The sequence below is a fragment of the Nomia melanderi genome, chromosome 6 (genome assembly GCF_051020985.1).
Source record: "Nomia melanderi isolate GNS246 chromosome 6, iyNomMela1, whole genome shotgun sequence".
Lineage (NCBI taxonomy): Eukaryota > Metazoa > Arthropoda > Insecta > Hymenoptera > Halictidae > Nomia > Nomia melanderi.
In genome coordinates, this window is record NC_135004.1 from 7175898 (window position 1) to 7200503 (window position 24606).

At 45.5% G+C, this 24606-nt stretch overlaps 1 protein-coding gene across 10 annotated transcripts in view; it reads left to right on the plus strand.

The window, feature by feature from the left end:
• LOC116431675 (uncharacterized) overlaps positions 1-24606 on the plus strand; it is a 346182-nt gene that overhangs the window by 311165 nt on the left and 10411 nt on the right. For 8 of the 10 annotated variants that reach the window (XM_076368232.1, XM_076368234.1, XM_076368237.1 and 5 more), the window contains 9 exons: positions 2070-4105; positions 12411-12483; positions 13092-13132; positions 15503-15655; positions 16749-17819; positions 18003-18121; positions 18208-18368; positions 18669-18940; positions 20996-21233. In XM_076368232.1, the coding sequence (XP_076224347.1) occupies positions 2070-4105; positions 12411-12483; positions 13092-13132; positions 15503-15655; positions 16749-17819; positions 18003-18121; positions 18208-18368; positions 18669-18940; positions 20996-21233 (4164 nt within the window). Of the gene's footprint in view, positions 1-1226; positions 1743-2069; positions 4106-12410; positions 12484-13091; positions 13133-15502; positions 15656-16748; positions 17820-18002; positions 18122-18207; positions 18369-18668; positions 18941-20995; positions 21234-24606 lie in introns of those variants that run through there. The other 2 variants (XM_031987442.2, XM_076368235.1) reach the window with 2 other exon arrangements.

A 24606-nucleotide genomic window follows, 5' to 3' on the forward strand; every position in this document is an offset into this window, starting at 1 on the left:
CGCTCCCGAGATCCTTGGAAGCTCCGCTAAGCGCTGACGCTGATCCTGCTCTTCTTCTTCTTCCTGCACTGCCTCTTGGAACCAGGGTTTATCTAATTCGAGCTGCAGGCTGCCGCTATCGCTCTAAACCGTACGAACAGACGGAGTGTTGTCCTGGCGATTGAAACTAGATTTTCCGTCTTTTCATGGACGAGTTACAGACACGGGAATCGTTTGAAAATAACGAACTTCAAAGGGTAGCTATAGCTGCAGCTATGGACGAAGGTCGGTCGATAAATTGCCCTTAGCCAACTTCTATACCAGAAGACATATCTCGTGCTTGATACATTAATTCAAACCCATTTACATTAGTCTTCGGTATTATGCTGTATACAAACCTCTTCACTATCATTATTTATTATTAAGTTCTTAGTCTCTGAATGTTATATTATATCTTTCCAAAAATAAGAAAACACTGAGTATCTTACCACCGAAAAATAGCAAAATAATCATCAATGAACCAAATATATTTGTTCATTCATTTTACAAAAGGGGTGGGCAGAAGTCAAACTTAGCTCAGACACTATCTTTCATCAAACAGTACAGCTTAAGCTGTTCTCTACTCGCGTTCTATGTCGGTAACGAATGTAAATAACCCGATGACCCCGAGGCATCGCCTCGACGGTTGCTGTTAATACCGATTCAATCGGACGTCGGTCGGCTTGCACGAGACGGAATCGAAGAAGCTAAGAGAAAAACCGAAAGGAAAAGAAAAGGCGGAGAGAACGGGAGTTTCCCAGCCAGGGACCAGCGCTGCCAGGACTCTTAAAGGCAGCAAAGAGAACCAGGTAGCACAGGTACACGTAGACAGGCAGAGGGGTGGGACGGAGGTCGGGGGTGGAAGTTAAGATGTGGGTGAGTACGAGGCACGGAGGATGTTGTACGGTACACGTATCCTCAACACACTGAACGAGCTTGGTGTGCATCCCGGGGGTGAGAGAGGGTAGAAGGTGGCAGGAGGGGGAGGAGAAGGAGGACAGTATTCCCTCCTCCGCTGTCGCAGGAAGTCTGCGGTAGGGGGTGGGCAGGGGGGGTCGGTGAGGTGAGCAAAGGGGACGTGCTGAGAGGCTGGGAATCGCGTTTCCAGCTAAGCCGAAAGGGGTGGACAGTGCGCAGAACCCGCCCCCCACTTTTCGCGGCGAAGCAGAAGCCGCCGGTTGCTCGCGCAAGCCTTCATCCCCTCCGTCGTGTACGGAAGATCGCCACCCCCGAACGGACTTAAACATAGCACAGTAGCTCGCGAGCACCCCATCTGGAAGGGGCTCTCCGCGCAACTCGTGCGACGCAAAAAAGAGAGAGAGAGAGGGTGAGCAGGGAAGAAGGAAAGAAAGAAAGAAAAACGGAAACACGGAAAATAACGAAAAAAAGAAAGTTCAGTCTGTAAGTGTGCACGCATAGAAATACGTGGAACGAACGAACGAGTTTTTCGCCGAGCACGCGTGGCCAATGCGTGAACACGCGCGCGCGCGCGTGCGTATTACGTCGGTGCGTGCACGATCGCGTCGGGACGAATTGTCAAGGCCGTGTCTGGGACGCGAAGATCACGGGGAATCACGAGTGTGCTCGATCGAAGGAGAGGATCGCCGTTGAGCCGACGACCGAACACCGACTGGAGATCATCGGAGTAATCGTTGCGACTGGAATGGAACGGGTAGTCCCAGGATTCGGGGCGATGGCCATCGACGGCCCTCCGCAAAGCTCAGGTGAAGTTTCTAGAATGGGCAGTCCCTTAGGCTTTCTGTGAGTGCGCACGGTTAAAAACAAAAAAGAAATCGAAAAACAAAAGCTGTAGACACGTTGCCGTTCGAAGAGAAACGGGCTCGGCTGGTCCGAGATCGTTTGGAAACACTGAGAGAGCCGGCGAGCCCTCGTGCTACAAAGCTCGATACTGTCGTTAGATCGCGGTCGTCCGTTGACCGACGACCGTTGCACCCGTAAAACAAAAACAAAAAAAAACAAATCACAAACCGTCACCGCCATCCGTGATGAGGGAGCAGATTTCCTGATCCTCTGGAATTTTTGTGTTCCAGGGTGGAACTGACCAGCGTGCCGGGTGGCCAGAATGCGATGGCTCATCTCAAAAAACGGAAGCTGGAAGCGGAATCCGTCAACCCGAATCCTAAGCAACCACTGCAGCAACAGCAGCAGCTACAGCAACAACAACAACAACCGCAGCCGTTTCAGCAACCGTTGAACAACAAGAAGGGTGCGCAACCGACCGTGCTGCAAGAGATGGAGACAGCTGATGCTGCCGCGAAACGCCGGAGGAAAAGTGTGCGCGATGACGAGACCAGGAAATCGTTGGAGGTGAACGACCTAGGGAAGAACATACCGTTGCCACAAAAGAAACGCGCGTTCAACGCAGGCAACTCTGGCAGCCCGGCGAGGAAGTCAAGCAAACACTCAGAAGAGCCCGAGGACGACGAGACTCTGATCAGAGAAACGGAGGCAGCGTTGAAAAGCTTGTCCGGAAGCTGGCCAGGTCCGAGAGGTTCCTTGTACCAAAGAGGGAACTCGGACGAAGACAAGTATGAATCGAACTTCGAGAACTTGTTCGAGGAAAAGAAGGACAACCCGAAACTGTCGCCGCCCTCCATATCGAACTCGTCAACAGCCAGCAACGACGCCGGTTGTTCCCTAAAGGACGTGATCACGTTCCGTGGTCAACAGGATCGAAACACCAAATCGCAACAGCAACTGAAGCAACAGGACTTTAATAAGCTTCAACAGCACTCGATAAAAGCAAAAAAGGACTTGGATAGTTTCATAAAAACGGAGATCGAGTGTGCGAACATTCAAGGACAAGTGAACAACGTGATCCCGAACGAACCGGGCAAAATCCGACCAGTTCCGGTAAGATCTTTGTCGAGCAAAGAACGGAACGACAGGAGCCTCGTCGGTAGCCACGTGGACCCCCAAGGTCGGCAAACGGACAAGTATTCTAGATACGATCCGCCGGACTTCAACGAATTGGTGGACGACTCATCGAACGAGCTGGAGATCGACATGTCAGATCCGACCGCCGATAAAGAGGACGCTGACAGAGATAAGATGAACGACAGGGACAGAGATCGGACGTGCAGAAACGGTCAGTCACCCCAGAACGCGGCTAGGCAACATCAGCAGCATCAACTCTACTCGAACTACCATAGGCAATACAACGAAGGGAACATGAAAGTACTGCCAAACGCCGCAACGACCCCATCCTCGTCGTCGCCCCCGACGAATTCTCCGTTCTCAGCGACGTCAGCGTTCAGGCCGCCGAATACGGACCATTCGAAGGGCACCGGTCGCGGCACGCCGTCAGTGGCCGTGCCATCCGCAGCAATTCCACCTATCGGTCCATACCCGGCAGCCGCCACGTTCGTCGGTTACCCGACGCCCGGACCAGGGCCCACGATGCCGACACCACAGCCGGTGACGGGCATATCGACCGCGGCAGAGGATAAACATTCCTCAACAGTCTCTCTGCTGCAATTGAAATCGCCGAAGGAAGAAGCCCATCACACGGCTAGACGCGAGGTTGTTCCCAGCTCGGTACCCGGGAGTAAAAGTCCCACGGGCCCGTTGCCGGCGGTGACGAGTCCAGACTCGTCTAAGCAATATACGATCCTGCAACCGGCTGGATTGGGCTCTCGAGCTGCCAGCGCGATTCAAGACATAGCCAGAGAAGGGGTGGTCAGTGTCACCGCCGTAACGAATTGTAACCCCGCGAACGGTGGCAACTCGACGAACGGAACTAACGGGAGTAACAATAGTAACGGTAGTAGCTGTAACGGTAACGTAGCCGCGAAGACCGTGAGCAATAATAACAGTGGTGGCGCGAGCAACGTTAACGCGAACCCGACCAGTAGCGGGAACGGTGGCAATGTGACCAGCATCAGCATTAGCATCACCGCCGTCTCGACCAGCACCACCACGTCTAGCAGCACGACCAGTGGCGACGCATTGACCGGAAGTGGAACGGGTCAACAAGAGAATGTCATGAAAATGCCGGAGAGGCTTGGCGGCTTTGACACTGGGAGCAGGTCCGGAATGTCCATGTCCACGTCCAGTCTCAGCAGAGGTGAGAATTCCAATGTCTTATCGTATGAGCCCCGACGACGTTCCTGGAATCTCAACTAGGCGTTTCGCGCCCGTGCGTTTCGGGAAACACACCCGCGCAAAACGGCCCGTGTAAAGTGATTCCGGGGATTCGACGGCAGTGCGCGCGCGAGTCCCTCGAATATATATTCGACTCGCGTCTCCCGTCGAGACTTTAACGACAGCAAATACAGGCTGCCTTTTAAACCGGTCGTCCCCGGATTCGGCTCGGTTCTCCTCGAATGTAAATAGAGAATAGTTTAAGAAATTCGTGGAGACATTGATAAGGGCCGCGCTAGCTGCGGTAGGGTTACCGTTCAACGCGTTGTCCCTTGCGAGAGGGGGATGAAGGCATTTTCGACTCTCCCACGTGCTCTGCTCTTCTTTTGTCTCCCTTTCTCTGTACGTACCTGCTTCCTCCTCTCCCTCGTTCTGATGATCGCTGTCACTCTCTCTTTCTCTAGCTCGCTCTCTCTTACTTTCTCTATGAAGTTAGGGCAGTTAGGGTAGCACGGAAAATCAATAATTACGAAGCGAGGGGCGATGACTCAAATGGTGAAATCAAGGTCTCTCAAAGTAAAGTTATTCTCCATATCCTCCGCTATAGCTGCTTTGCCCTCATCTTTGTCGTCGCTTCGAAACTATTCACTTGATCGCGGAACGACACTGTGTATGCAACACGGTGCAGTGACTCGATGGGAACGACCAATTAACGGTCGGTTTTTATATCGAGTCTCTTTCAACCTTCGTTGGAATTTTGTCACTTTTCCTTGTTTTGTATGATATTCGATACTTTCGAGGTTTTGTGATTGAAAAATATTTTTAGCTCTTAAACGCGTTACACAATGTATTGGTCGTCGTTAGTTCATTTAAAAATTTTCCTCTTTCTTTATTGTCCGATGGGACGAACAAATTGACACTTTTGCAATTGTTCACACACTTAATATCACCAACATTATAAATTTAAATCATTATTAGGCTACAGGTGTTGCTCAGTTCATTGGCAACATGAAATAAAACAGTAAATTGAAGATAAAAATAAAAATTTCATACACATCTGACTGTACATTAAAATATGCTACACATGCGCCAGATTCGCGATTCAATGATGATCACAAAATTCAGTGGACTATAAATGAAAAATGTATTGATTGCTAATGACAATTTTTTAGAAATTGAAAGGAAAGGATAACAGAAGTATCAGAAGAAATGCCTCGTATATCGGCGGGGAATGCGTTGCGCGGTGTGACAGGTGGGAGTTCGAGTGCATTCCAGGGTCTTAGGGCAGCGACGACACGATGTGCTTAGGCGGGGAAATTTGGGGTTGATACCACGTCATACGTATAAGCCGCAGCTGTCAGCAGCTAGAAACGTGACTAGCATCCCAGCCGCACCACGCTACCTTATTACCACCGTGCGGCTCTGCTGCCTGTCCTCATTATCCCCTTAGCGTTTTCTCCGGCTGAACCTGCGGAGATGAACATTCCTGAAGTGAATTGGCGCGGATAGACGCGTGGAGGGAACACTGTAACAGTATTCTTCGACGATCTTAAAACACCGGAGTAATATTCCGAAGTGATTTAAAGCGTGTATACAAAGTATACAACCTGACAGGACGATACTTCAAACTCAATACTTCCGAAACTGTCAATAGCACGATATTCTCATATAGCGATACAAAATCCGCTATAACTATTTCTCAATAAAATCCATAATAACATTTCCTTGATAAGCAAACAAACAAGAAACTTCAGTCGTGAACATTTATTTCCAAAGCTTTCATATCGTACCGTACAAAATCCTCTCAAGCAGCAATAAGAAAAACTCGGGGCCCTTAAATCCACGTATAGAAGTATTCGCCATTAAAACTGTATAATGATAATCCTCCGATGATTACGCAAACTGAAACTCGTATTATCCTGATTTATTTTCGAGAATTTTCTGCGTCGAGCTGTCAATCTCTCCGCGGCGCGGTCGATTATTAAAAGATCTCGAGACTGAGATTAGCGGGGGAGTAATCCACCACCACGGAAATCTCAGCGAATAAACGCAGGCCCGCGATAAGTGGGCACGATTAATCGCATACTTACAAGCGTGACGGCGGTACAGGCCTGGCCGGACCCGGGCGGAGCCCGTAGTTTTAATCGGCGGGCTCGTTCGCCTCCGTCGTTCGCGCCGCGCGCGCTACGCTCCGCTCCTGATCCTTTCGATTTAGCCCGTCGGTTCGCGTGCAACGCGCGATTCCCTTCCTCTTCCCCTCGCCCCTCTATCCAACCGTCCGTGCGCTGTTTTTTATTTTCCGTTTCTGTTCAACGCCAGCGCGAACACAGCGGCCGCGTAAGAGCGTGTTGACACGCCATAAAACCGCTATCGGGAAATCCGTCGGCCGCAAACACCACCCTTTCCGCGTTGAAACCGTGCGGCAGGCAGGGTTGGCCTGGCTAATAAAAAAATAAACTGCCCTGTAACTCAATTTTACGCTGCCTTTGCGACCGCACGCATAAAAAGGACCTTTACTCGCGCGCAGGGGCTTCTACCCTCGCGTTAAGGGCGCGCGCCGCCCCGTGTAAATACGTGCCTCGTGATTGTTCCCTGAGCCGCTTACTCTTTTTTTTTAGAATCCTTCGTCTACCGGCTGTCCAAGTCCGAGGCGCGTCCACTTCGCGAGCAATTTGGATATCGTCGTTTCCTTACGAACGTTCTTCCTGCTTCAGCGAATGCACTGCTCGCAAAATGTCTTCAATTAGATATTAGCAGTTTAGGCTGAATCACTTTTGACGTCTGGTTAATTTTTGGCGGTCTGAAGAAATTTTAAGTCTTTGCGATATCGGGACGTACGTAGGAAGACTTCAAATGGGAATAAATGGATACTGATATTAGCTAATAATCATTAAACAATACATTGCTGTGTCCTTTATTCATCATTTTACAGAGTGATTAAGTAATTTTATATCAAACATCTTCGCACAACAGTGCATGAAAGTATTGACAAAGGGGTGATGAAGATTTACTACTCGCATATTTCTTGGCTAATTATAAAGAAGCACGCGGGAGACCGTATGGGATGATTAAAATAAACGCGATTCTCTTCTTTTAACTCTTTTAGAAACAATATCGCTCGGAACCCTCGTTTCAATCGTCGGTGTTTCCTTCGCGCGAGTTTCTTCGTTTTCGATGCGCGGGTAACGTCGAAACGATGATGCAAGAAACGGAAGGAAGAGGGAATGACAGGAAAAAGGCGGAAGAACTCGGCACGCGTCGGGTGGTGACCACCGAGAACTGAATGAATAAAACAATCCTGGTGTTTATGTACACCTCTGGCCCTCCCGTGGTGACCCTCACGTGAAATGGCAACAAAATAACACAATTACACACTCGGCCACGGCCTCACCCTCGGTGGCCGGCACTCATCCCCGTTCTCGCCCCTCGGATCCGGTTTTTCCTCTTTTCCCTCTGACCCTCTCTCCGGCGAACGGTGTCCGCCACGGGTTCCCGTAGGGAAAAGAGACGAGGACGACTAGCGGGCCAGCCGGCCTGGTCGCTGACGAGAAGCAGGGAGAACGGAGAGGTCCGAACCAACCGACTCGTTACAAGTCTATTCAGAGATCCGGAAAGAACAGCGCGTGCCGGTATTCATTTTGTTGACCGGAACCATTATCTGCCCCTTCGCTCTTTTTTCCCTCTCTTCGGCCGAGCTTAGGCAGCCGGTCGCCCGTTTTAAAACCTTACGGCTAATTTATTAATCCCGCCGGCACAGTGGCCGACCGCGCTCGCCCTCACTTAGCCGGCTCGCCATCCTCTTCCTTCCTTTTTTCACCTTGCCGCTAATTAAAAAGCTGGAATCCCGGTATCGTTCTTTCACCGAACACACGGATCGTTTCTTATTCCTTTTTGTTCGTACCTCGCGCGATGATCTTTGGAATCACGTCGTGTTTAAGTTTTAACGGGAGAGCAGATGTTCTTTGGGTTTGTATATTGTGTATGGGAATGATGTAAAGTATGTGAATTTTAGTACGTGGCATTGCAGGTTAGTTTATTGATTCGTTTATCGATTATGGAAGCAATGCGGTGTTTAAAGTGCGGTAAAGTGAATATATTGGAACAAGTGGTGTGAGATAGTAGTCAAACATCGTTTTGGTGATGTATTGTTGGAATAAAAAATAGGTGAATACGTTGGAATGATGCATAAATATCAAAACCCTGATATTCTGAGCAAGCACCTTTATCACTTTCATAACTGTAAAATATAAAAGCAAAGACTAGCTACCTTAACACATATGGAACTAGCATTTTTAGCACTCAACGTCCTAACTTTTAATGTTCACGAATTTTTCTGCCTATAAAGACGTCTATTATTTAGTAAACATGTTACTTTAATTCATTAATATTTAAAAAACCAAGAATCATTTATTTACGACAATAATGAAGCAATACATTTTTGTCATTTGGCTACTAGTAATAGTTCGTAAAATGACGAATTATCATTCGGTTGAATACATGTTGAAAGGTTGAGCAGTTCTAACCTTTAACCATATATTGTTGATTGATAAATAACAAAACCGACTAGGACGAATTTTATTCGCCGCCCACGGTTCAGGCCGATAATCCCGTTTAGCCGTGTTTACGGGCTCGCGATCTTTATCTTGCGTATTAAGTCGCTTCATCCCTCGTGAGATCAGTTCGATGTTTCTCGATATGAAAGACACGGCTCGAACGACGCATAGGTAGGTTCGTCACGTGTGTTACAGGGGTTTCGATGTGGGACATCGATGAAGGAACCCAAAGGAGGTTGGGGCGAGGCTTTAGGTTGGAGGGAGGGGTTCCTCCGGAGCGAGCACACTTTTATAAACTTTGTCGTGTACTAATCCTCCTTTGGCCCTGATCCCTCCAGCCAACTAAGGCCAACCTCGGAACGGTGACCAGGATGATGCCGGGAAACTTCATCAGGCCGTCATTTCGCGTTCCAGAAGGCGAACCCGGCGAGGGAACCGATTCGATCCCTGCTTAGACGCCCGCCTCCTCTCTTAAGGCCGGTCCACCTTCCGTAAATTGGATTACGATACGTGACGTCATTAGCGACATACTTTATTCGGTGAACCGAAGGAACACAGGGGAACCGGCAGCTGTGACGAGCTATCAGGCTATCGGGCGTTAATACGACGAAAAATTACGGAATCTCGATTTCTTCTTTGAAATCGGATGCCTTTAACCTCATGCAATATTGACTCTGACTCGTGAGGAAGTTCTCAAAAGGAAGTTAAAGAAATTAAATGTGGCTGAATTATTTTGAGTATAAATGAAATACTATTTTTTTTATTATTAATTGTTATCCTCTGAAATAAAGGTAGATATAGATGAATTGAACATTGTTTTGCTCTTTGTTAAGCCATTGGTGACAAAGTTATCTTAGCGAGTACAGTTATGGAAGAAATTGTAGGACAAGGGGTTAAACTTCCGCTTGGAGGATTATAAAGTTTCTATTCTATACCGTTATTCGTGTTTTATAGATAATCGTTTGAAAGCAAGATTATTTCAGTCACACATAGCAATCGATGTGTTAACACTGTACGAGTGAAACGTAGGTTATAGATATGTTTTGCAATTAATGTCTTGCATGTATGTTCCTGCCTTTATATGAATATTCCACAGGAATATCGACAAAAGCGTATGCATGTTATACCCGTGCCGACATAAGGAATAGTAGCGGAAACTAGGTGTCATTTGTCGTTTTCACGTAACAAATGGTGAATTAATACGATATCTGTGCCTATACAGCATATTGAACTCCACAATTACCGCGGGAATCGTTTTAAAGTTAAAAGTTTGATATTTCTTCTTTTGAAATTGAAATTTTCCAAAACTGGGGTTATCTGGCTCGTAAGTAGAATGTTGGAAACCGTGAAAAAAGTTCAGTATCGTTGAAGAGTGTTATAAGTGAGTGTTAAGTTGCTAGCAACGACGAAACTCCTTACAAAGAAGCAGTTGATCGTGTCCTATAATATAACGACTAGAATTATAATTCTCACTGGACACAGTGCACCGATGTAAGATCTAATCACGATGGCATAAAGGAAGAAAAATAATTATACGCGAGATCTGGTCGAAATCAACATGGAGGTAGAAACGAAGGGCCGGCTAGATGGTCTCATCCGAAGCCGATTGGTACTTCTGGGCTACGTACAGGGTGCTGGAAACCTATAATTGCCTCGTCACGCGAGGTCAGCCTGAGAACACGAACACGATCGTACGTGACGTGCACCGTATAAGCCATTAAGTTGCTGCATACACGGCAGATGGTGCAGGCTGCTTGAGCATGTCCCCGATGCAATTTCGTGACGGTCGCAAGAACGCGAGGGGCTCGGGAAAAAAATTGGACAGAATTTTTCGAAAGTTCCGACACTTAAATTGAATCGGCGCGTTCAACGCGGTGCGCAACGTGTTATTACCGTTAATTCCCACGGTCGTATTCGCTGTTTAATCTGAACGGAGTTTGATGCATTTGAAAATTCATATATTTTTACGTTCAGTAGGCGATAGAGAGATTTCATGTGTTATATTTGGGAATATTTTATTCGGCAATTATTTTTTAAAATTAATAAGGAACCTTACCTTCTTGAATTCGCGTCGCACTATTTTATATTTTTCTAATTGTACATTTTTCAATATTTTCATGTATTGATACAAAAAATAGTTACTCCTATGGACAATTTCGTTTCATTACAATAGTAATAATGGGGATAGTTCCCTGTGTTACAGAGATGTTGAGGCCGATCGAGAGAGAGTGTTAATCTCTGTGGCTTAGTTACGAGATAGGGAAATCCCAGCGGTTACTCGCAAATTCGTAACTCCTGCAAGAAAATACAAGGTAGCCATATACAGATATTTTCATCCTCTTGACTAACGTATTAGTTTCCATAGTGTTTTTAAGACCATCGACCCGGAATGAATTTTAATATAGTTTAAAATACAATATTTTAAATAATCAATAAAAATTCTACTATGACTAAGCTTAGTAATTAAGACAATTAAAAATACAAATTCTCGCATGATTATTAATAAACGACAAACACTGTGCAACCTTGAGCAATGTGCCCAGTGGAAACAGGCAACATATTCAGACATGGGAAGTGTTAGCTTTTCTATGCCTGCTTTTCTGGTACAATTTTATATAAGTATCATTTATACGTAATATTTATAAGTAGTATTAATACGTATCAATCGTGCGACGAGGAAGCATCACCCGACAGACATTTTATTTTTCTCAATTTTTCCGGTCGCAATATCCGCGTTTATTAGTGGTATATTTCAGATTTCAATTTTTCGGGTTTGTCTGACGGTCAAAGGGAAAGTGGGCATCGGAATGTGTTGCGCACGCTGCAGCAACCGGTATTACAAAGACCAGGACACCCATAACAACATTTTCCCGCGTATCGGACCGCTGTCACGCGTTCCAGACGACAATTCAGCCGAGATTCCGATACGATGCGCGGATACGTATTTTACTCACAATCAAACCGGCTTGTCGCGGTCATTAAATTCAGCTGGGAAACGACGAGGCCGCCGGGGAGGACGTCCAGGCTGCAGTTTACTCGATATTACAATTACGGGACGCATAATTGATAATAATTAAAGAGCACAATATGACCGATTTAAACTCCGGCGTTGACTGAATCAGAACTGGCACGCTTTATTGTCGACTACTCGCATCGGACAGCGACAAATACTCCGGAAATAAACGGGCCGGGCTTTTAGTTTAAATTAAATGGCTTGAAATTAATGAGATCGATGTTGTAGCTCGATCTGAGCTGAAACGGTTCGTGTTAACAATCTGAAACGGTGAATGGAATCAAAGCGGGAAAAGAGCTTCTCTTTCGCGCCTATTTATATACCTGCATGAATGACATTCACTCGAACTGAAAAGGGAACAATTTTCATTAGCAGAGTAACAAGTAATTGTAGAGTATCATATAAATTGTTCGTACGAATCACTTTGATTGTGTATTTTATCGTGCAACAAGTTTTCGAAGATTTTCAAAGATTTTATAATTGCAGAAAAAGTTCCTCTTTTTTCAAATTCGAATCAAAACTGTTGTTTCATTTTATCTTTTATCCTGGAGACTTTTATAATCTATAAACGTATGCTGTTGGAACGTAGAGGAATAAAATATGATCTTCTCATTGTGGTATCGTAATTGACGTTATAATTGCGTTAAAGATATATTTGTTCGTAGGGGATAGCAATTGGCCATACGAGATCTAACCGATTGTCGTGATTTGATTTGTTACAGAGGGCAACAAGTGCCCGACCCCAGGCTGCACGGGGCAGGGTCACGTGACCGGGCTCTACTCTCACCACCGCAGGTAAGCAATTATCGGTAATTAACCTGCGCTCTGCACTTTGCCCTGGTCGATTAGACACCTACGCGCTACGAGGGAAACACCGAGCCGAACCGTGTGTGAATCGTTACTGAAACTAACGAAACGATTTCGCACATCGAGTCATCACCGAATTGAATTATAATTCATGCAGACGGTTTTGCGATAGACATCGATGGAGCCTAAAAACATTCGTTCCTTTATACATAGATACTCTAAAAATATGAACACATTCTTCCAATTTCTTTACAGTACAAAATCAATAGAAAGGTTGCGTTATTTCATTGCGTTAATTACGATATTACTAAACAACACAAGACTGTAAATTTATAACCACAACGTTTTATTACATTTTTTAATGTCGTTTTACAAATATTTTATAGAATATTACATAATGATCCCATTTTCTAAACAAGGGGTCAAATTATATAAGCGTCTCAAATCATGAAAATGAAGATCCTTTTATAGTTATTAAAGTACATGAAATTTTCAAACTACGAAACTTGCCCGATTAATAAGATTATATTCACAACACTCTTTGTTAGTCACAAGTCACGAAAGGACTTTATCATTGTTTATTACTGTGATTCCAGCCTCTCCGGTTGTCCACGAAAGGATGAACTGACGCCAGAAAGTAAGTAACCAGCAACGAGATCATTGTTACTTATCGTAGTGACCTAGATGCATCTTCTTTTTGCGAAATTGCCTTTTATACGCGACAGGGCAAGGAAGTAGTGAGCGAGCGAGCGAGCAAGCGAGCGCTAATCATAGTTCAGTATTCCCTCTCTATTTCTTCGCTTTTTAAACTTCTTTATATCGTATCCTATACATATCCCAAATCTGTTTCACAGAATTGATTCGCCAACCTATTCAAACGTTTCCAAAATGATGTCCACCGTTCTTTACAATCACTTTGCCAGTCCTAAACCGCGTAAGTATAGCGAGGGAATACTGTATTAATTTTTGTTATCTTTCTAACAAGCTAAAAACTTTCAACGTTATTTCTTTCCGATCGATTCATACATCTTAATAGACATTCGTAGCATAACGCGTTCGCTGTTACTAAAACTTCATTTTCCATCTTCAAGAGCGGTATGTTTTTCTTATCTTTTCATTCAAGCACTCACTTTCGTTATCACGTATTATTTTACCGCACTATTTGACGAACATCAATAACTGTGTCTAATCGATACCATAAAAATTAACATGAGGCACGAATGCAAGACGATTAATCGATGAAAACCCTGATAATTGGAAATAATTGAAACACTGATCGGAACAACGTACATGCGATAGTGGCAGCGAAGGTGTTAACGCGATTTTCGTTTTTGCTCGAGTTCATTTTTAGGTTTGAGTGAGTTCTAAAGCTTCCTCGCTTCCGGTCGATACACAGCCACGCGACGCAACGAAACGGAAAGAAAAGAAAATAACCGAAAATATCTGATTCATCATGACGTGAATTGGTACGAACCGGCGTTAATCGCCCGGCCACTATGTGTGTCTATGTGTTTGTCTGTTACATTCTTTGTGCTTTTCGTTTGCGGGGTAGAGAGCTTTATTTATTGCGTTCATTTCCGTTTTTGATTTACCGTTATGTTCCGTTACCGTAGCTACTCATTATTAAGTAGAGAATTATCACCACACTATCGTACTCGGCTACGTTGGCACGGACGTGCCCACGAACATCTGGAGAACTCGAGACACGGGCGGTACGGCCGCCAGCCGGTAGACGCGTGACGCGCGCACGCCGGAACCGAACAGAGGATTTCTGCGATTGAGTATAATTAAACGGGCCGATCACACACTCCTGCGCGCACGGTCCGCGAGACATACGGATCTTGCAAACATATTGGACCATGAGGCACACGAGAACTGGCGTTACAGAAACATCAAACCGATACCTAAGTTTCCGAAGGTTCCTCTCTTCCTCTATCATTGGGAACTCTACACGGGATTCTTAATATCTTTTCTCATTGACATTTGAAAGAATCCTTCTTGAAAGAGTTCCGTATATTTATACTTATAAACCCTCATGTTTTCTCATGTATAATATACGATTTAATATAGTGATAATATTCAGATATTGTTGTAAAGAAATTAAATCGCAAGAATTTGTTCTGATAGAGATTCAAAAAATTTGGAAACAGTAGTGCGATTCAAAGAACATTGCAATTTAACAATGATTAAGTTGATAAGGAACTTGCGTTCCATTACATTGACTGCTGAACCAACGCTTATGAGGAATTCCGTAAAATTCAAGTAATTTAAATTATAAGCAGAATAGGATCACGTAACAACCATATGTGACTGAGGCGGCAGTGAACGTGTCATATGCGGTGTCCGAACTCTACCAACATCTGTCCCAACACAGAACACAACCCGGCCACAGTATACACCAACTGCAAGTTGTTGTCTTATAATTTTTCACTGGATTGATTATGTCTTTACTTGAGTTTCTCTCTACCCGCTCGGTATACTTAATTGTTCTGTTCTACACATTAATTTTGTATCTCAACCCGTGACGTTGTTGTATCCCATCTCGTCTTTCTTTCTCTTTCTTTCTCTTTCTTTCTCTTTCTTTCACTCTTCTTCTTCTTCTTCTCTCTCTCTCTCTCTCTCTCTCTCTCTCTCTCTCTCTCTCTCTCTCTCTCTTTCTCTTTCTCTATCTTTATTTTTCCTCCATTACGTTTTCCCATAGTTCTTCTCCAGTCCATACTGTCACACAACACGCGCGGTTACCTGTTGGAACGAGCAATCAGAAGCATCGAACGCGAACGATCGCACGTAATAATTATACTCAACGCATCGAAACAATGATTATTAAACGACTGTAGTTAACAAAGCAGTTTAAAGAAAAATGAATAAGAAAAGAGTGAAAGCTGAATCCTTCGGTTCGTCTCGATGTGCGTGTGGATGTGACTTGACGATAGCGACTTGCGCCTCACGGAACTGTCTCCCTTTTTTTTATCCTGTAACCACGCCACGTGTCTCTGGGTTCTCGCAGTTCTGGCGATGCATGAGACTATTTTGAAATGCCCGACGCCTGGCTGCAACGGCCGTGGCCATGTCAACTCGAAACGGAACACGCACAGGAGCCTGTCCGGATGTCCCTATGCTAGTAAGCAGGCCGCACGCGAGGCGCGACACAAGGCTCAAGGTAAGGCGGCGCGGCCCGTGCGGCCCTCCAACGTGCCTTGAATTTCGTCCCGCGCGTATATCCGCGCGCGGGCTCGACCCCACGCGAGATCGGATCGGGGAGCTTAAGCTCTCCGAGCCAGCGGGAGGCTAATCCGTCGCGGGACGTGGATCGTTTCGTGGCCAGTTCTCGCGTTCACGCGAACCAGATTTTCCTCCTATTTTTATTCCCCGATAACGATCGTAGATGTGACATTCTTTGCAGCGCGGCCTCGGGATCGATGTCTGAAAACTTCTTGTTAACCCTTTGCGCTTTGGGATTATTCTAATGTTCCCTCCCATCGCCGAGACGATCGACTCTAGATTCGCTGGCTTTGATTGCGTTGCCGCGCGAACACGCATTGCTTTGGAGATCGTAATTGCAGTGAGGTTTTCTGGATACGGTAGATGAAAAGTTCACAATTTTCAATTATTAACACGTTCATGGACTGAATATAAGTTGAATGCGTTTCCTGTTCTAAGTTGTCGGCTTGATTCGTTTGTATTCGCAACGCAGTTATATTTATCTTGATAGAAATAATTTGTTAAATACTGGTTGTGAAGATAGCGTTGCAGATACAGAAATCCGTGGAGTGTAATTTTGTTCAAAGCAATTTTTCTCTGTTTGTATATTATTTGTAAATATCTGTTAATCGCACGAATAAAATCATCATATATATTTAGCTGATGTCGTGATCAATGTGTCAAAGGAGAAAATTCAGGTAGCGTGAGATTGCCGAAGAATCTTACTATTCGGATGGTTCCGACGCGGTGACTTCAATGCTGGCGGTAACTCTCGCCCAGTTTCTATTTGGAGTACAGAATTCACTACGATGTTCAAACATAATTCAAAGTAATCTTAACCAAAGAATGTCAGTCGCAAATGTCCTTCACGTTGTCTGAACGATCAATTATACTTCTTCACGATTAAATTACGTATTATACTGTATACGCTACGTAGTTGCAACGTCAACGTCACTTTCAAACGAATGCATAACAGACACACCACAACGGTAACAGTAACAACATTCCACAAGCAACGCACATAGAAAATAAACCTCATGTTCTCGAAACAGTGTCCGGAAATCCGCCAGAGTACATCAGCACGACCCTGCTGCCGCCGTCAATGGACAGCAAGAGCTACCAATACGGATCCACGGCGCAGGACACGAAGCCGGTACTGAACAGCCTGACCTACGACTATTATACGACAACGAAGGGCACGGGGATCAACATAAAACCGCCGAAAACGCCAGAGGAGAGCCCCGCGTCCCGCACCACTAAAGTGGTCCCAAAGACCGAGAACATGACGCCAAGCGGCAGTTGCTGCAACACGTTGCCGGCCAGAGGGCAGACCACATCGGATTTATTGGTACCTAAAACGGAGGACACCGGTTCCTGTCGGGTGAACTCGCCTCCGCCGCCGCCTCCACCCACCGTACGACCCACCTACGACTCGTACATGAACCAAGACTCGAACTCCTCGTCATTGTCCTCGATGGACGCCATGGGGTCCAGGGGATCCATCGGTGTCACGATACATCATCCGAGTCAGCACCCAACGCACCACGTGCTACCGATGCAGCCTACGGTCGCCTATCCGATGCCGATGGTAGAGGACACGAGGATGAGTCATCAGATGTCCCAGAGATCTCCTTATGAATCGTCCGCGATGATGGCGGCGGCGGCTGCAGCGGCCGCTGCTACCACCAGCGAGGAGCTCTATCATCACAGGTCGGCGGAACACGCGAGGGCGTATATGCACCCCGGCGCGAGCAACATACCGAGGCCGGTCGTGTCTTATTCTAATGAAATCGCTACCGCGAGAGGTTACGAAAACGCCGTGGTTAGCGCCGCTAACCATCGGCCTTACGATCCTGGTACCACGTCCGCCTACGAACGGTACGACACCCAGGGTTGCCCGCCGATTCCCTCGCAACAGCAACAGCAGCAGCAGCAACAGCAGCAACAACAGCAGCAGCAACAGCAACTGCACTCCAGGACGAACATGTATTACCTTGGGCAGACCGGAATGACGCCGGAGGAACAGGAACGGGTGTATCATCAGGAAGCCGCGGCCGCAGCGCAGCAACATCAAATGGCGATGGCTGCTGCCACGGCTGTTGGGATGATGAAGACCGAGGATGGTAAAAACTTTGTGATGTGTTTTAGATGTTACGGAGTTCGTAGGATTGATTATCAGTAGATTAATAGAATTGTTTTTCTCTGTATGAGTTTAAAGTTTTTGTTCAAATACCTGAATGTTTGATTTATTATACAAGGATAAAAACAATTTATAACACCACTGATCTTTATTGAATCTGTTACAGTGAAATGTGTGACAGTAGCGCAAGTTCAGCAGATGCAAAAGCCTGGTGGTCCTCCAACTTCACCAGGGGGCTCAGTGATGGACTTGTCGACTTCCAGCGTCACGTCAACGAGTCCACAGGTGGGTCTGCGTTCTGTGAATTCTCAACATTCATGAAGCGAATCTAACAGCTAGAAGATTTAAGAAAATGTTGTTACTGTTTACAGGCACCACCGTACGGCTCCAACAGTTTAAGCCCACAATATGGTGGCGGCCAAACCGTAGGCGGCAGTCCTCAAGCGGCAGCGAGTCCGCATTTGACGGCAAGTCCGCAGGTTCCGAGTCCGCAGGGTCAGACCCTGGATCTCAGCGTCAACAGGCTTCATAGGTAAACCGTAAATCCTATTAACCATCTGTATAAATAACGCAGAGAAAATTGTTTGAAAATACCAATGTTTAGTACACGACGTTCAATGAGTACCATACAATTATAAGAAACTTAATCTCTTAACATTTTAATTTGTATAAACTTATTTCTTTATTATAAGAAACGTCATTTTCATAAATTCATTCTTTCATGTGGAAAAACGTATTGTAATAAAACGTCTCCGCAATTGTGAAACGTAATACTTCAACGGTGGCTGCAGGAAGAAGTATTAAGCTGTACATCACGTTTATCCGATTACAGCGGAGCACCTAGTCCCCAGTATCCGACTGGCCACGGCGAAGCGGTTGCGGTGCCAGTTGGACCTGGATTCCCAGCGCCACGACCAATCGAGGAGCAAACCGAGCCTGTCGACTTCTCAACGGCGAACGAGCCAGTCAATTTCAGCGGGGGGCCGGGAATCAGGCCTGTACCAGGTTTCCCACCGCCCGGAGTGCACGTCGCAGCGTACAGTCGAGAGAGCACCCCCGACAGTGGCGGTTCCCACTACATGGACGCCTACCGTGATCCCACCGGTGAGCCATCACTGTTTATCGCTTAACTTGCCAGACAACTCATCATCCATCTACCGGCAACGCTTTATGACCCGCGACTGTTCTCCGCTTCCTATCGTGAGCATTCATCTTTGGCCAGTAGTTGTCAGTTTCCTTGTCGTTTAACACGTCGAGGGGTATCGGCGAGCCGCTAGAAACTTTCTTCTCAGTTTGTTTTGATAATTTGCTTAAAAAAGAATCGCTACGTGTCTTTTTAACTGTAAAAGAGTTTTGTCATTCGAATTATCTTCAGAATACTCTAAAAGACACAAGATTTGATCTCATAGTCGGTTAGTCGCATGTATCATTTAGAGAATACATAATAATCTTTTTATTTAGGATTAATGAATGTTCAAATGTTTCGTGTTTGCATTCTTCGATTTTACCGATCCTATAATCCAAACAGGTCGAGAGAAAAATGAAATTTCTTAAAATTCTTACGTTTCGGACTAACGTATTCATTTGTAATATTTTCGAAATTGGAACTCTCTAATTTTGTCTACCTAAAAATAAGACGCGTTAGAATAAAGAGTATCCCCATATCCTCGAGTCCCAATCGTTCGGGTCCAAGGGGACCGAGGATGTGTTAAACACTAAACAGAGACGCTCGAACTGAATTACAGGAACGAGCGTCGGGTCGCGCGTACGACTACAGGGGCAGAACAATGTGTTCATGGTGTTCTAAATTTCATCGGTTGTGCATGCGCGAAACACACACGAAGAGTTTAGCATGTCGCTACATTGGCGACGTGTAACGGTGAACGATATTGGGGGACGCGAGGGGGTGGTTGCAAGCGAGGAGACCTGCGAATGAGGGATACGAAAGAGGACAAAGAGCCCGACGCCCTCAGGGGTTCGGCAGGGGGTGCAGCGTAGGTCTAGAAAGAGAGAAACGGTCGGGAGAATGAAAGAGAGAGGGAGAAAGGCAGAGAACGATACGCGGTTACAACGGTCGAATAAAAATTCGCCAGAACAGTACATGACTGCCATAATAGGCACCTATGGCCCGACTCTCATTTTCCTCGGCCTCTCTGTGCCTTGGCATTCCAAACCTACAGCCTATTCTCCTCATCCCTATCCGTCTCTTTCACTCCTCCCATCCTCTTTCCAGCGGGCTCCCTTTCTGTGGATGTGCGCGCGTGCACCCCTTCCTAGTGGGACCATCCCCCCTGTGGCAGTACACGACCATTGTTAATTATCAATATTTCGCGTACACGTAGCCGGCAAAAGTCCGGCGCGGCCAATATTGTGCGGACTCCGACGCTGGGGAGTAGTTATTGAAATTGAAACATTCGAGCACACACGTATACGCGGGGGCCGTGTACGTTTCGTACGTTTCGTTTCGTTTCGTTTCGTTTCGTTTCGTTTCGTTCGGCGCGTCGTCGTGTCCGTTGCGACGTTGCCCGTGCGTCCGCCACGCCGCAGCCGACCGTCGGCTATTTGCACTGCGGACGAAATGAATTCTTGCCGGTAAATAAATACGTAGATTTTACAACGGTTAATCAAGCCACATTCCTGTTTTGTTACCGTTCTTTGTTCACTTCGTTATTGCACTTTCTCGCCGTACCCCTCCGCGCACGCGACGATATTAACCCTTTGACTGCAACGCGATACCACAGAAAGATCATCAGCATCTGGTTATACTCATTTTACTGAATTGGATTGCGTTCTTTAACGAAATCTCACAGTTTAGGAGCACTCTTACAGCAACTTTACGATGTTTCTTTTCAAGTATATTCTGTATATGATTTTATGTCATTTTATGTAATGTTAATTGATTTTTATTGTCGAATATGGCAGCGGGAATGTTTGTCATTAGAACTGTATCGAAGATTACTTATTCCGTATATTGTGACTGTTTGTTTGCATTAATATTCTTACTTTTTACTGTTAGGTATATTTATTTGGGATATTTCAAGATCGTTTAACTAAATCATGTGATGAGTAGGAATATGTTTTAAACTCATAATAGGTACGGATTAAAGTATTTACATAAGTTATTGTACTAATCACACGTTAAATCACTTTTGTTTTTAGGGTACGGACCAATGAGCCCGCATCCAGGATACGGTATGACGGGTGTTCAGCCGGAATACCCTGGAAACACTTACACCCCCTACCCCACCGCAGGTTACAATTGCGGAACTTATCCCGGTGGGCCTGTGACTTCCGGTTACCAAATCCCAACAGGATACACGCCGACACCATGCTATAGTATGCCACCACCGCAACACACGGTTGGACCTCTCGATAAACCCACCGGTAAAGACGATAGGTAAGGAACACAATTACTTATTTTTCTATAAATCATAGTCGGGCGATTGGCAAAAAAAATGACGTTTCCGGTTCATCAGAATCTCGACGTTTCGTAAAGCGTTCGAATTGCTTTAGATCATTTGTTACTTAGTATTTAAAGGTAATTCTTGTTCTACGAAAGTTAAAACATTACTGTCACGAGATTTTATTAAACGAAGGTTTGTTAGGGACACTCGTGAGTCATGTACCATCCTGAGAAGGAAACGAAAAATGTCTTTCCGTTTCTATAGACCCTTCGATATTTACAATGCTAAAAATTTGATTTTTACTTCTGCTGATAGTCTTGTCTATATAAAAAAGACACGATAATTATTCAAAAGCCTTTAACACCTTCATTAACTTTCTACGTCTGCATTCTTTGCATCTGATTCTTGTTAAAATCCTCCAACCTAACGTACGAAAGCAAAAAACTGTTATTAGCTATTGGACTTAACATAAAACATATGTTACTTAAAACACTATTAAAAATGTTCACATAACATTTTCGTGATTCAAATGAATATTACAAATCAATGATTCCAAGAGAAGGCAAAAAATACTTAAAAGGGTGTCCCTAAGATTCTCAAACTCGATAGACGTGAAAGAAGAAGAGACAACGGAGTGACAGTGAAACGTAACGTGCGTTCATTCTGATGGATCTCACGGTGGCCAATGAGCCGGAAAAACGTCCACGAGTAATGCGCGTGCATGCGAGCATCGCGGATTTGGTACTTGCCTTGCGGAAAGGGTCGTGCGAATCTCTCTCGCGGTACACTCGCGGCCGAGAAGGGCACGTAGGCGAACGTCGGCGCAGAGGGAGGGGGTCGTAGGTCGCGCATACCTACCTCCATTTTGTTAATTAAAGTAATTACTCTTCGTACCGAAAGTGCCAACCTTATTCTAATTGACGTAAAGCTTGGGCGGCACGATGGAGAAGGCGCGCGACGCGGCGCGGCGGTTCGGCGCGGCGCATAAGGCGAGGAGGTGGAACGAGGGTATGGGAGGCGGTGAGCTGCCGAGGGTGGATAAGGTCGACAGGGGAGGGTGGGGTATAATCAGTTGCCACCGCACTGGATTATGGGGCAAGACCCCGTTGCCCCGTCGAGGTTAGAACCCTGAAATGCACCTCAGATACCTCCGGCGAAACTGCTCTCGTCTTCTTTTTCGTTCTTCTTCTAATCTTCGCCCAACCCTGACTTCAACCCTTCCGATTAGACCGCGTCCCCCAAAGATTTGCGGAAAACGCGGATTTTATCCATAAAGGATTATGGCCAGGGAATTTAGGTCATTTTTGGGAGAAAAGAAAATGCAAGGTAATCATAAAACTTATAACTTTGATTTAAAAGTTTATTTCCTTTGTTAGAAGTTCTATTAAGGTTTCAATAAGATTCATAAAATATACATACACGAAAATGAAGGTTACTTTTCCATAAAAGAATGTTTAAAAACGGTTGATTTTCCATTCACTCATACACTAAGATCAAAATTTGCTATTTTCATTTCTACTAATTACGTAACTTTCGTTGCTTCCAATTCTCATTTTGATGACGAAAAAGTACTTTATAGAGAGTCAGATATTTTACGGAAGACACATACTTGAGGATAATCGTTTCATTAGAACTAAATAAATGCCCCGACCCTCCCCCGGGTCAGCAATAAACTGCGGAGTAGTGCAATAGACAACGAAGAATCAGGGGTCGAACAGCATGACTTATCATTTATCCGAAGGCAGAGGAAAGCGGTTAGACGGAGGTTGGGAAAATACGAGAAGGTACAACATCCGGGAGTATACCGGTGAATTGCACTCAAGTCCGCATCCGTCGGCTCGCTTGCCCGGCAATATCGTGGCCACTCAAGGGCCATCGAGGTTTTCGAGGCTTCTCATAGCCGGCGGTAGTTCGTTCATCTACGAGACCACGAGGAGACGAGAAAAAAGCAGAAGCAAACTGCTTTCGGACTGATACGGGCGTATATTCCTTCCACCTCCGCGCCTCCTCCTACACCTCTCCCTCCTCCTCACGCTACGCCTCTTCCCGCTCTTTCTCCACCGGCCGGAACTTTTCAGATTTTTTTTCTCTCATATGTCGCTATCACGCCCGCCATCATACACGGTTCCCCTCCCTCTTACCGTGGAGTAAGGAAAAGTTGCGGGGCGCAATAAAACTTTCCGTTGCTATCTCGTTCTCTAACGATGCGATGCGATGAGATGCGATGCGATGCGATGCGGCCACGTTCGTACGATGGATAACTCTCAGATGTAATAAAGTCCCCGTGCAATGATGAGATGAGAAAGAAAATGAAGAAGAAAGATGGAACGATTAATCGTCACCCATCGAGCGATCGTTAAACATCGTCTATCGCGGGCCAGTTGATTTGTACGATGTGCATGTGTTTAATTGCGATGTACGATGTGTTTAATGGTATCGACAGTGTACCTCTTGAAGTATCGAAGATAAGAGATTAATCTTTAGGAAATTTTTTTATTTCATTATCTTGAGGTATGTAATGGATAAGTTTCTTTTTGATTCGTGAAAGATTAGTTCCGTTTTATCAATAAATCTGTACACCCAATATCTTGAAAATCATTCAACATCAAGTATAGTCTATATGAATTGTCGATTATGGTTTCACGAAACACCATGTTTACGCCTTCGATACTTTGAAAAATATTCGTTTGTTACCTTTGAACGCACACACATTGCGCACATCACGAGACGTTTCCTAAGCAGGCATGTAAGAGACGAGCAATCGCGTTTTCAAGTCTGTTTCATTGTATGATAATATTGTTCGATGCAGTACGAATATGAGGCGCCACTCGTTCAATTTCGCGCCTCGGCCCGCCCCTCGTGGTCGCGATGGCAAGGAGCTGATACAGTGCCCCACGTCGTCCTGTGATGGCATGGGTCATGTCTCGGGAAACTACGCTACCCACAGAAGGCAAGGCAGCATTGGCAATTGACACTGACAATATACATGAACGACGACATCAGACTATTATGTATATTTCTATATTGGTATAGCGATGCAGCACGCACGCACGCTGAACATGAACACACAGACACACGTACACACATTATACTCAACAATCACACGTACGCGTGCATACAGACAACACGTTTCTATGCGTGGACACAGGGACACACTCCTAATTAGCTCCCCTGTCACTGTTCGGTCCAAACGCAGATAATCCTGACGTAGTATATACTTGATTCTCGTTTGCGAGAAACTCGTTTTAGCCTTTACAAAACCGTGCGCAACGAACCGTATCACACGTGGACATGCCGTAACACACGTACCTTTACATCAGTCGCATTTGTCACTGAGAATTACGAGATACATAGATGGGTTTATTT